The 13,274-nt window shown below is 32.0% G+C and overlaps 1 protein-coding gene across 1 annotated transcript; it reads left to right on the top strand.

Moving 5' to 3' along the window:
• Positions 1–6,506: 6,506 nt before the first annotated feature.
• Positions 6,507–9,072, top strand: LOC139519120 (leucine-rich repeat and IQ domain-containing protein 4-like). The gene has a single exon (XM_071310936.1). The coding sequence runs from the start codon at positions 6,653–6,655 to the stop codon at positions 7,685–7,687; it is 1,035 nt and encodes a 344-aa protein (XP_071167037.1). The 5' UTR covers positions 6,507–6,652; the 3' UTR covers positions 7,688–9,072.
• The last annotated feature ends 4,202 nt before the right edge of the window (positions 9,073–13,274 follow it).

A 13,274-nucleotide genomic window follows, 5' to 3' on the forward strand; every position in this document is an offset into this window, starting at 1 on the left:
CGCTCGCACCCGGAGGCGTCCTTCAGCTAGCCCCTTGAAAATATGTATACCAGTTCAGTGATAATGGAGGATAATAGTCTAGAATTTAAATCAGAGTTGTTCTACCGATAAGAGGTGAATTCCGTATAGACCACTGATTCAAGTATTTTCAATCTGTAAGAATAATTGATCTTACAACTTTTCTAGACCTACATCAAAACGGATAGCTAGTAATTTAAAAGTAGTTTTATCCAAAATATTTTTCACTCACATCCAATATTAAGAAGTGTCATCAGCAACTTGTGACAAGTCATGTTCAACCCCGTTGTCTTTGATACCACAAATAAGTTTTGTTTTCTGATATTCCGTGAAACGGATTGAACTTATTAGTACTAATTTAGGCAAGTACAGGTGTAATACACCCTCTCCAAGTCCAGAAAACTATGCGAAATGTTAGATAAAAATCAAACCCGTGGTTTTATCTATAAATAAAGACCAATTGGAATCCCAATATATTTGTGCTCCTATTTTGGTTTCATGGACAAAATCTTACCCAAGTTAAAGAAATATTCAAATGCAAAAGAGCACGTGTTGTATGACTTTATTGCAATTTATATTAGATTTATCAATTTAAACATAACGCCATTATAAATAATAAATAAACATTTCAAAATAAATGTTCATGCTTTTAACATATGATAATTCTAGAATAGATATTCATTCTTATTTCTTTCATTCAGCATTCGGATAAAATTTACATAGTTATATATTTGATTTTTGATTTTTTATGTTGAAGTCCAATCAACTTGCAACTTATATGTTCCCTATGATATGACCTTTCTAATGTCAATGCCAAATTAGAGTTTTCATGATCCACTGAACATAGAAAATGATAGTACAGATGGATGAATTATACAATGAAAATTTCTTTTTTCTGTAAAATAAAGACATAAATCGATCGAAAACAAATCAGGATTACAAACTAAAACTGACGGAAACACATCGACTATAAGAGGAAAACTACGACACAAAAAAGACACTAAGTGCATGACCTTGTACAATGACAAGATACAGAAGTCGACAGATTGTAGATCCATGAAAATGAATATGTATAAAACAATAATATGGAGTTTACTTTTAATTTACTGCTTACAAAATAAATATTAATACCAATAAGCAATATTTAAGGATCTAACGAAAGTTTTAGAGTCAGTTTGATAAAAGGTTCGAATGTTCAGAGTACGGTAAGCAACATCTCCGTAAAATAAGGATGTTCTACCCCATTTTAAAAAGTAACATGTGGCAACGAATTCCCTTACTAAAACATTTACCAGTTATTCATAGATTACGTTCGTTAAAACCTTAAACGTCACAGCAGATAGACACGGGCATATATAGCGAACGATTATTGTTAATGTTGTCAGGAATGGGACAACCCTTCAAAAGTGACCAAAAGGACACACTTATTTACAACCACCGTCCGGTTCCTTATAAATGAGAAAGACCCAACAAATATTCAACTATAAAAGTGCCTCAACTGACAAAATGTAAATCAATTCAAACGAGAAATCTAACGGCCTAATTTATGAACAAAATAATGAACGAAATTAATATGTTTCACGGAAACAAACGACAGCTACTGAATTACAGGCTCCTGGCTGGTTACAGACATTTACATAATGTATTGGGCTTAAACAAGTTTGTTAACATTATACCAGCAAAATCAGTTAACAATAACTTACTCCGTCAGAAGGACAAATTGAGACGAAGTGCCAATTTTACTGTAGCCGCAGTCTGATTAAAATATGCTTAGCTAGAGCAGAAACATGCGGTTGACATATAATTCGAAGTGTAATATAGTAAATCTACCACTGGCAGTCCTGAGGTTTTTCTCTTCTCGATATTTGTGTTTTAAATTTAAACTGATGAGAAAATAATGCAGTTTGTAAACTGAGAATTGTCTGTTCCTTCAATACATTTTACTCATATTTCAGCATTATGTGGCATGTTGGCTGGAGCTGATAAAGACCACCCTCTGGCAGCAAGCATTTCCAACAACAGACCAAAGTTAAATTATTTGCACATATTCATCGCTCTAAATAATTTTATTTGGGGGGAGGGGGTGTCATAATTCGACTTTTTTCTCCATTGAACACATTTATGATGTAATAGAGCAATGTATGCTATGCAATGATATCAGACATGACAATTTCATATACTTGTATCAGTACATAACACGTGTAGTATGAGTATAAGTTTTGTCAACAAAATCGACTTTTGTCAAAATAACTATTAAATATATATATATATATATATATATTTCTACATGTTCTACAATGTACGACATAGAGGGAGAATATCGCTTTATAAAAAAACAAAAAATGCTAAAGATGTGATCCATAATTACTAATTCTATAACTTAAGTGTCATTTTTTTTTTAATTTTGTATAGATGGATGTTTAGAAGTAGCATGAGTTTTTCACTGATATATATATATATATATATACAACTCGTCTAAACATCAACCCAACAATGTTAGATCTGTAAATTTGCTTTCGCAAATTTTTGGTTCTTCCCTCGCCGGGATTCGAACCCATGCTACTGTGATATCGTGACACCAAATCGCCTGCACTGCAGCCGTCCCGCTAGACCACACGACCACCTGGGCTCTCATAAAAAGAGCTTTCGGTGGGCATGTGTTACCTTTCCACGTCAGTTTTAATCTAGCGGCGTACTACAGTACATGATATATAAGGCATGAAGATGTTATTGTTACAGATCAGCTAAATTATCTATAGTAAAGGATCCTACAAATTAATGTAAGATACAGTCACAGAAAATAATTATATTCCTAAGTACGTCTGAGTCAGTGACAACCCTACAACAGATGTGTCCATCGGATCGCCATCAATGATGGTAATACATGGCTGTGTACATAATGTATATACAACTCGTCTAAACATCAACCCAACAATGTTAGATCTGTAAATTTGCTTTCGCAAATTTTTGGTTCTTCCCTCGCCGGGATTCGAACCCATGCTACTGTGATATCGTGACACCAAATCGCCTGCACTGCAGCCGTCCCGCTATCATTGATGGCGATCCGATGGACACATCTGTTGTAGGGTTGTCACTGACTCAGATATATATATACATGTTTGACCCTGTCACATTGTTTTGATATTGTTATTATTGTATTTTATTATGTTGGCATAATTTGTGTTGTGTGGCCTGATGAAACGTCCTAGAAAGTTACAACGGAAGTTTCTAGTCAAATGTAGAAGTTTAAAATAAGCATCTTTTATTCGGGTTACTCTGGAATCATTTTGTAAGGCAAATGGAAAGTTCCAATCATTCTGTGATTGTTTCAGTGATTTTTTAACCGCACAGTTATAAGATTATTTTGTAAACAACTACCAGGCCACACAACACAAATTAGGCGAACATAATAAAATATATTAATAACAATATCATAACAACATTCTTGTTGTGACTGTCCTTAGTCAGGAGACTATAGTACAGTTGTTATCGTTAATTCATTTCTGTCTTATTATTTTTTTTTTGGAAATTGTTTTGATTATCAATAATGATAGCCGACTATCTAGTATGTTGTTTCTCTCATAGATGAAGGCCATATGATGATCTTTTTGTACAACTGTCATTGATGGATTGCAGAACTGTGTGTGGAGGTTTGTCATCTGAAAAAGATAAGTATTGCACATTCAAGTGTTTATTACACAAAGCTTCAATTTCAAACAATTAAGGATCATGTACCCTTCTGTAGATTCAATGCTAAACATGTGGAAATGTTATAGAAAATCCAAAACCTCACCCCTCTTACTCTCATATTTTACTCTCATATTTTGGCAATCGGTGCTTGAAAGATAGAAGATTATTGCATACAGTGCACGCAATGATTTCCTGAAAAAAAGTTTATCAATTTAGATATTGGTTAAAACAAATATAAATACGGACTAAATCAAATACACCTTTTGGTCGACTTTAGTGGCTCAGAACAAGGTTTGTTTGTAATGTAAAGGTTGTTTTTAACTTTTTGTAAACAATAATGCTAATCATAGAAAAACAAGTGAGTAATCTATGTTTAAATCTTTATAACAAAAAAACTTTGTGTAAAAGTATGTGGATTTTCTACAAAAAATCTTGGTTTTATTTGCGAAAAAAAATCCCCTTTTCTATATTAAATGCAATGCAATAATAATGCTTTGAACGAAGGTTCTACTTGGTATATGTACAAATCTTTGCTGTTTTGCTGTTTTGGTACTATTGCAGTTTACAAAAATATAATTAACATGTCTACAGAAGGGTTCATAAAACTTAAGAGATGCATTCAGTGTTCTAGGATTAAATTAAATACAATAACCTTCACATGTTTTAAAACGTACAGGGACAGTCTGAAACCAATTACCATAGTTATGAAAGATAGATTGAGGAAAAAAGTACAGCAAAACATTTTTTACCGATCAAGCTTTCTTTGTCCAGTTTGGTTGACCTATTTGTTCAACTGTCATCACTGGATTGCAGAGTTGTGTGTGGAGCGTTGTCATATGAAAGAAATAAACATAATGGGTAATATGCAGCTTTGATATTGATATGTATTAAAGTTTTGTTTCAGAACGTTGAAACATGCACTCATAAAAACTTATTTAAAACATGTTCAGAAAAGAAACCTATGCACGCATGAAGTCTGTACATCCACTAAAACACTAAAAAATACTACCAATCAATTCATTGTTGTTTTCTGTTTCCAGCTCCGGAGACCTGTTTGTACAAATGTCGTGGCTGGATTGTTGAGTATTTGTTGGAACAGTCATATCTGCATAGTTAGTTACCATATGTCAAGATTTAAAGGTACACGTAGTTGCAAAGTATGTGAAATGTTTAGAAATTTTCACAATACTTATAGGTAACTCATATCTTGAAGACATCAAGGATAGTTGTGAAAATAGGGTGTGATATGATTGCAAATGACATCTGCATACCGACCGTATGACATTCAATTGTAATCTGTTAACCAGTGGATATCATTATGTAGCATGACTATAGATCAACCGTCATGTTTGTAAAAATGAAATTATAATTAATTCTGTTGCATTAAATGTAGGAAGATACTATTGCTACAAATTTGTTTTTATCCTTCTTGACTTCTGTATTTGTGTTCGAACCTAATAATGTTTGTTCTTGTTATTCTATACAAATAACATGGAAAAACGGTTGAAAATTATATATAAAAATGTCTTACTTGTCTGTTGCCATTTTTAAATGTTTTTATCCTAGTGAGAGGTAGTGAAAGTTCTTAGATTTGAAACTGGACAAGACAATTTACTAATGTTGTTTTTCTTTTTTCTTTTTCATAATTAATAGATTGTACTCTAAGACCTTCTGTACCGTTTTTTTTATCTTTTTTTTTTTTAGTTTATCGACTTATAAGTTTGAATATCCCTTTCGTATTTTCCTCTGTTCTTTTCTCAAATTGATTGATAACGGACAGTTTCTAAATAGTTTAGCAGAAAGAACATCAAGCTGTTACTATATATATTTATATAGTGTCTTCCCCAAGATTATCTTCATCAGTGAAAAGAGAATACCAATACCAGTTATTTAAATGTTGTAATAACAATATCAAGGACTATAAACAAAGAAGAAAACTTACATGTTATTATAATGTTAGAACTTTCTCTATAAAGGATATCGGGTTTTCATACTACGTACTTAGAAAGAAAGGATTAAAGTGCTTAAATTTCGTGTGAATTTGTTTTGTTGACAAATAATATCTGAAGCTTTTGTTGAAGCTGCAATCACGTGGGATTTTATATAAGAGAAAATAACTATTATTCATGAAATTATATAAGTAAAGCTTTCTGATAAAATACTATTTATTCAACAGGTGATCACAACAAAGTTAACCTAATTTTTTTCACGTAGTAAATTAAATCAAATGAGACATTGTTGTTATCTAACTGTGGTAACAAGAGAACTGGTTGATTTTGATAAAATGAGCATAATGAAGGAAGTACTTCATATACAAAATTTTATATTGATTTGAAACCACATTTGCAAAATATGCGTTTTTTCATAGTTTTGTGCTTAATACCGGTTTGTTTATGTAAAACTGTGTTTTCAAAATGCAAAATTACATCAGATATGTTAGGATATAAGGAAGCCCAGTGTAAACACCAAGGATTAACATCTGTTCCGATCAATCTTCCGCCTGATATAAAGAAAATGGATTTAAGTTATAATAATCTGACCAGACTGGATGCCAACATTTTTCTCAGATATACGTATCTGGAAAAAATATTGATTGATAACAATAATATAAAGAAGTTGAACGCAAAAGCTTTCAACGGGTTGTCATCACTGAAATATTTGTTTATGTCGAACAATTATCTGAATATAACGGAAACGTATCCCACTGGAGTGTTCGAGTCCTTACGGAATTTATCAGTCTTAGACATTAGTAGAAACATGAAAACATCAGAATTCTACCCGTATAGACTTCCTGTTGATGAACTTTCTAACTTGCGCGAACTGTCAATCGATCTTGTGTTTAATGCAACGTTCGGCCAGGAGTTCAAGAAACTGCTCAGTTTACAAACGTTGAGATTTGACTATTGCCACGTAAATTTTTTTATACAATGGAACATTTTTAGAAATGCCAGTACAGATAAAGGAATTCCATATGACAACTTGTAAAGATTTTGTCGTTGTCGAAGTTGGCGTTTTATTTCATTTTCCACATTTAAAAGTGCTGAATCTCACTAACAGCAATTTTCACTTAACACAGGCACTTCAACTTTTACATCCGTTTCAGAATAAATCAATGGACGCAATTCTTTTTCGTGGTATTACTCATGCCGGTTCTCAACACGGTCTAGATCCGGTAATATTAACACCAGAGATGATGAGGTATATTTCAACTATCTGTATAAAAACTCTAGACTTATCTAACAATAAGATAGTAATATTCAGAAACAGATCATTAGTTTTGTTTCAACATCCCGAGTGCTTTGAAAATATGATGTTGTCAGCCAATAGTTTTAGTTTAGAAACTTTGGCTTCCAGTTTCTTTCCTTTCGTAAGAAGAATGATCAACATTGAAGTATTTGATTTTTCATATTTTCCTCTTGAATTCAAGGATCCAATATTTCTTGACGTAGTGACCAATGTTAATCATACAAGAGTTGAAAAAGTTCAACACAAAGTGACTGGAAAAGTTATACCTATCACAGTAACATTAACGAATAGAAAACTTAAGTATTTGAGAATAACTCATCGTATGGCTACAATGTATTTTAAGGAATTTAGAATGACAAACAGTTCCCTTCGTCACCTTGAATTGTCTTACTTTGAAACAGACCTCTTTCCAATTTTAACTTTCGAGGGATTTAATAGTTTGGAGTATTTAGATTTGTCAGGAATAAGTTCAGATATAACAGTCGGAGTTGGAAAGGTTCCACTCTTAATCCACCTAAAAACTCTAATCCTGAAAGAGACGAAGCTGTACAACGTTTTACAAACTAATGTATCAATATTTTGTTTTTGTCCAAATATAATGAATTTGGATATATCACATAACTATATCTGGAAAATAAAGAGCATTGGAGAGCTCCGCAATCTTAAACTGCTTAACCTATCTCATAATCTGCTTGATAATGTTCCGATGGTTGTTACAAAATTAGAAAACTAAGCAGAACTCGATTTGTCGCGCAATCAATTAACAACAGTTGGAAAGAAGACACTCGATTGGATTGATACCCAGCATAAAAAACTTGGAACTTTTAAGTTATATCTCAGTGATAATCCATTGATTTGTTCATGTGAAACGACAACACTTCTGCGTTGGATTCAGTTAACTAAGGTTAAGTTAGATAACAATGGTAACTACTCTTGCTGGGTTGCTTCACGTAACAATATCAACTATACAAGAAATGTCATTGCAGACTTTCACCATTATTTCGTAAACTGTGATAGTACCGTATGGTTAAAATTAGGCATTTCATTATTGGTTTCTGTTTTATCAAGTTTGATTTGTGTAACTGTACTATACAATTTTAGATGGAGAATTATATTCTTTTTTTTCCGAAATTTAAGGAGGTTTGCAGAGAAAGGTCTTCAGCTGACGTTTGAATACGACGTTTATGTTTCATATTCCGATGACTGTGTTTGTTTTGTTAAAGAATTGCAAAAGAAAATAGAAAACGAATGGGGATTTAAAATCTGTATCGAAGACAGAGATTTCATTATAGGTGAATCGATTGCAACGGAAAGAGCTACATCAATTAACAAATGCAGACACATTATAATTTTAGTCTCACCATCTACTGTCGAAAATGAATGGAGTCGTTTTGAAATCGAGCGAGCAAAGTATGAAAAGTTTTCAAAAAATCTGCAGAAGATCGTTGTTATTACAAAAGATATCGCATTAGATAATATTCCCGTAGAGTTTTCCATCATTTGGAAAGATGTACTTCTTATTCAAGTTGAGAAGGATGAAGTTCAAATGGCTTGGCAAGAACTTCGACTTTGGTTCTTTTGAAGAAGTGGAATGATAGATACGTCAGAATGTTGCTACATGCACCCATCAAAGTACAATTATATATGTGTAAAAATATGCACAAGACACCATTTATTTCGTTTCATGTTTCATTTCAAAGCGCGTTCATCTATCACCTTTTTTCGCCTTGCTCTGTTGTTACATAAATACATCTTCATAAACCACAGACACTATTCTAAGCAGTATATGTGTTCTGTTGATTGAGGACCAATTTTTGCTGAATTTTGGAACAGCAGAAAAATTGTATTTCGGGGTTGTTGTTTGAGTAGTAAGGTTGTCTACGTCTAATTAAAAGACATTCTAACTGTCTGTAGAAGTGTCTTTTGTTCAAAGTGGTTTCAGATGTATGTGATCTATAAGTTGATTTTTCTTCTTGTTGATCAAAGTAACGTTTAAATTGCTTAAAACCTTAATAATATATCTATTTCAATTTTAAAATTAGTGTACACCAATAAAATGGCTGAATACACAAGACAGGGGAGGAATTGTGTTACTGAATAAACTAATTATAGATAAAATGATACGATATTGCAGCCAGAAACATGTTTCGTCAACAAAAGATTCATCAGTGACGCTTGAACAAAAAGCAAATTCCAAGCCAAACAATGCATAGACTTCTTGAGCATTGGAGACCCCAAAGTCCGTAACATTATGAAAGCATTTGGTTTATTTAAAGGGTGTTCTCTTGCAGATGCTTTACATGTCTAAACTGCTCTTTTTCCAGTGTATGTAGGGTTTTTGCAGGTAAAAGCTAGCTATTAGTGGATTACCGAAGAGCCTTTTGTAGACGAATAACGTGGCCTCTTTTTTTTTTTGCTAGTATTATGACTAAGTTCATGAATCAAAGGAAATTTTCCTTGTGGTATTTTATATATAACAAATATATAACATTCTAGTAGTTGTACATGCTCTACTATGCATTGTTTAATGGAAGTAAAATGTTTATGTAAAGACTTTGTTTTATTGTATAGTGTATTAAAAAGTTATGTAACATATATACTGACCTCCAAGAAAATTTCAAATTGGAAAGTCCCTCATCAAAAGTCAAATCCAAAGCTCATACACTTTATACGAATAAAAAACATCTGTCCTATTGCTCCTTGATACATGTTTTTATTTGTGTAGAACATTGTGATTTCAACATTGTCTTATAACTAGCCAACCCTATATAATAAGATAAAGTATAAAATAAGGTCAATTAAAGGACCAATTCCCCCCCAAAAAAATTTACCTGTTTTGTATTAATTTTTTGTACATCAGAAACATGAGTTTGTTGTATTCATTGTTATCTTTACTTTATCATGTGATATTTGTTTGTTTCCTGGCATAAGATACGTTAACAATGGAAACAATAATTTTGCTTGCATAAAAAGATATTTTTTTCACGAACTCAAACTGCGACTTATTTTGAAAAGGTGTATGTTTCGAGTGATTTTATTCATTAGCTTGAAACGAGTACATTGACCATACTGTTTAAGACATTTGCATTGATACTGTATAAAAATCATTAGCTCCATGTTTTATGAAGAAAACACTAATGATTTTGTTTTTAATTAAATAAATATACAACAAACAAATGCCGATTTTCAGAAATCTTAAAATATGAACCGTTGATAGACTCGTTTTATTTACAAAGAATTATTTAAAAGCCTATCTCAAATCTGAAACACAAAATTAAGTATGTATGTTTAAAGAATACAAATGTCAAAGAAACCGAAAGGAGTAGGTTCAGTAAGACCCCTTTTTGGCCTCAAAATATAGCAGTTTTAGAAAATTGTGAAAATGTAATCGTTTAGATATTTATTGCAAAGTAGAATGCTTCTACTACATAAATATGGACTGTTTTTGACAAAACAATGCACATATATCCGGTACTAGCATCATTAAGTCATGCTAAATTACTGAAATCTTCACAATTGTAGCATTTTAGTTAAATTTTAAACGGTTTCCGTCTGAAATGAAAGTGGCCGCATTCGTGTTCATTCATAATATTGAAATGTAAGTTGTATTTGATGATAATACATAATATATATAAAGGTTGAGGATGAACACGGATGCGGCCACTTTCATTTTTGACAAAAATCATCTGAAAAGTGACGATTTTTGGCATATTTGATAGATTTTTCATATTTAAGCTTGAATCGGAGCGTTTTAAATGACTTATTAAGTTAAAATCTTCCCCATTAACTAATTGAATCAATTGAAATAGACACTTAAGTGTTTAGAAAGTGTCTAAAATCTTTCGTTAGATGAACTTGAAAATTGAGGCCGAAATCGGCCCTTACCGGACCTACTCATTTGAAATAAATGTCTAAAGTTTCGTTTCTATTTATCTCTAAAGTTAGTACATGCGAGCAAATGTTTATTGTATATTTGAAGTAAGTAGCTCCAAAAGCTTGAATGCAAATGTTTGTAAAAAAAATAATCACAGTGAATCAAAACTGTATCGTATTACTGAAATGTCACTGTATATAAGTAAATGTAATGCACGATGACTTTTAATATTGAATACCAGGTTGTGAAATATATACGCTATACGGGCGTTTCTATCTAAATCGACATACGACACGCCATTTATAATCATCTATGACTGAATGCATTATGTTTTTTTTTATTTTGAATACTGTAAAAAGTACTTTAACTCGTTGGGTACCAATTGTCGTGGTCTTTATGAAAGGCTTTATTCTCAAATTAAAAAAAATGTTGTCTATATCAAGACATGGAAATATCTAAATGAAGATTTGACTACACGAATAAAGGCATATAACTTAGAGAAGACATCTAATAAAGTAAAGCCACTTTGAACTAAAACTTCAGAAAGAATGTGTTTCCACTCAAATTTTAAAGGGGGCGAAAGATACAAGAGAGACATTCAAATTCATAAGTTAAAAATAAAATTGACAACACCATGGCTAAATTGAAAAAGACAAATAGACATTCAAATGATAGTATAAAAGACACAATATATAAAACTAAAGACTAAGTAACACGAACCCCACCGAAAACTGAAGTGATCGCATGTGCTTTTGACGGGTAAGCAGATTCTGTTCAACAATGTACGACTTTTAAACATTTGTATTATCAAGAAAAAATAGTTTTGATCGCTAAAATCAGATTCCTGTGATCAAGACCGATAATAAAAGTTTCCTTTTTCGCGATATAAGTCTCATGTAAAAAAACAATATTGAGCTTGAATCAATGATTAACTTAAAAGATTGTGTAAATATATTTTCAAAATCAATGCCTTTTCTTCAGTAGAAGGTATTGTGAATGCAGGTGTTTCAATTAAGAAATAATTCATGGGGGCTTGAATATATCGCGATTTTACCATGGGTTATCCCTTTATGACAAATAGTTTACCCGGAGCGATAGCGACAACCTGTGGTAAAATCACGATATATTCAAGCCCCATGAATTATTTTGATTCTAATAGGACCAAATACGGCAAATGTTTTGGATCCACGCGCTCTAGGTAAAGGCAAATATTTGCCGTTCACATAAATAAACGTACTACTACATTGAAGTAAAAAAACACGCAGCAAACTGAATACGTGACACGCTTAGACTATTTACAATGACGTATTAAGATAGCTTTGGATAACTTAGATTGAAAAAAAAATGGTATATAACCCATTTCAACATCGCTTTTTGTTGTGTTGATATTCGGTTTTACTAGCGTGTATTTTCCTGTAAAATACACATATTCTTACGCCATCGTTCTATGATGTTTGGCAGCTCATTCATAAAAGAGCATATGACGTGGGTGTACTTCGGAACAGCCCAAACAATATATTCATATTTTACCACGGGTGTGTACTCAAAGGGTTTGAAGGACGTCATGTTAGAATAATCATTTTTTCAACGATGCTTTGATAGATAGAAATTCACCATTAATTACTTAGAGAATTACAGGTATATTCATCTCGTCTATCTTTAATTTTCAGACATCTGTGTTTACAAAATAAGACATATTGGAGCTTATTTCTAAGTATATATTAATTCTAGGCACATTACGATTTTTCTCGCACAGGAATTTTTACAAAGTTGTAAAATTGATGTAAAAAAGATGAAACCATACTGTATTTATAAAACAAAAATGAACCAATTGAATGTAATCATTTTCGTTTCAAATTTGAGAAATATCCAAGTTTTTAATTAAAAGAAAAACGGTAAAAACCAAATACTATTACAAAAATATCCACAATACAAGTCAAAACAAGAAAACATAATAAATAATGATAGGGTCTGCAAAGAAAATACATCGATAAGTCCCTGCCTTTAACTGGACTCTTTATCTCACAGGTCTTCTTTATATTAAAATGAACACATAACTCAGAAAAACTGTAAGTAACTTAACTTTACGACTAAGTAGATGATTTCAAGTTTCAACTTGTGAACTGTGTTGTTTTAATTCAGCAGAAGCAAAACCTTCCATTAGCAACGATTTATAGGTTTGTTTTTGTATATCATGCTTCTTTAGATAAAGGAAATGCTAACGCGGGATCTGTGGATCCAATGGTATTTAACTGGAGAGAATGCCAAGACCTGCGGAAGTTCTATAGACACCATCATGACAAAACTAACTACTCTAGTGTATTGCAAATAATGTTCCTTCCTGAAATATGCATACTTTACTGGAGCATATAAGTCAACTTACAGTTTTCATGGGGCACACATTGACCAGTGCACTTTTTTTTTGTGACTGTTGTTTTCCTTTAAC

The sequence above is a fragment of the Mytilus edulis genome, chromosome 4 (assembly GCF_963676685.1).
Source record: "Mytilus edulis chromosome 4, xbMytEdul2.2, whole genome shotgun sequence".
In the NCBI taxonomy this organism is placed as follows: Eukaryota; Metazoa; Mollusca; class Bivalvia; order Mytilida; family Mytilidae; genus Mytilus; species Mytilus edulis.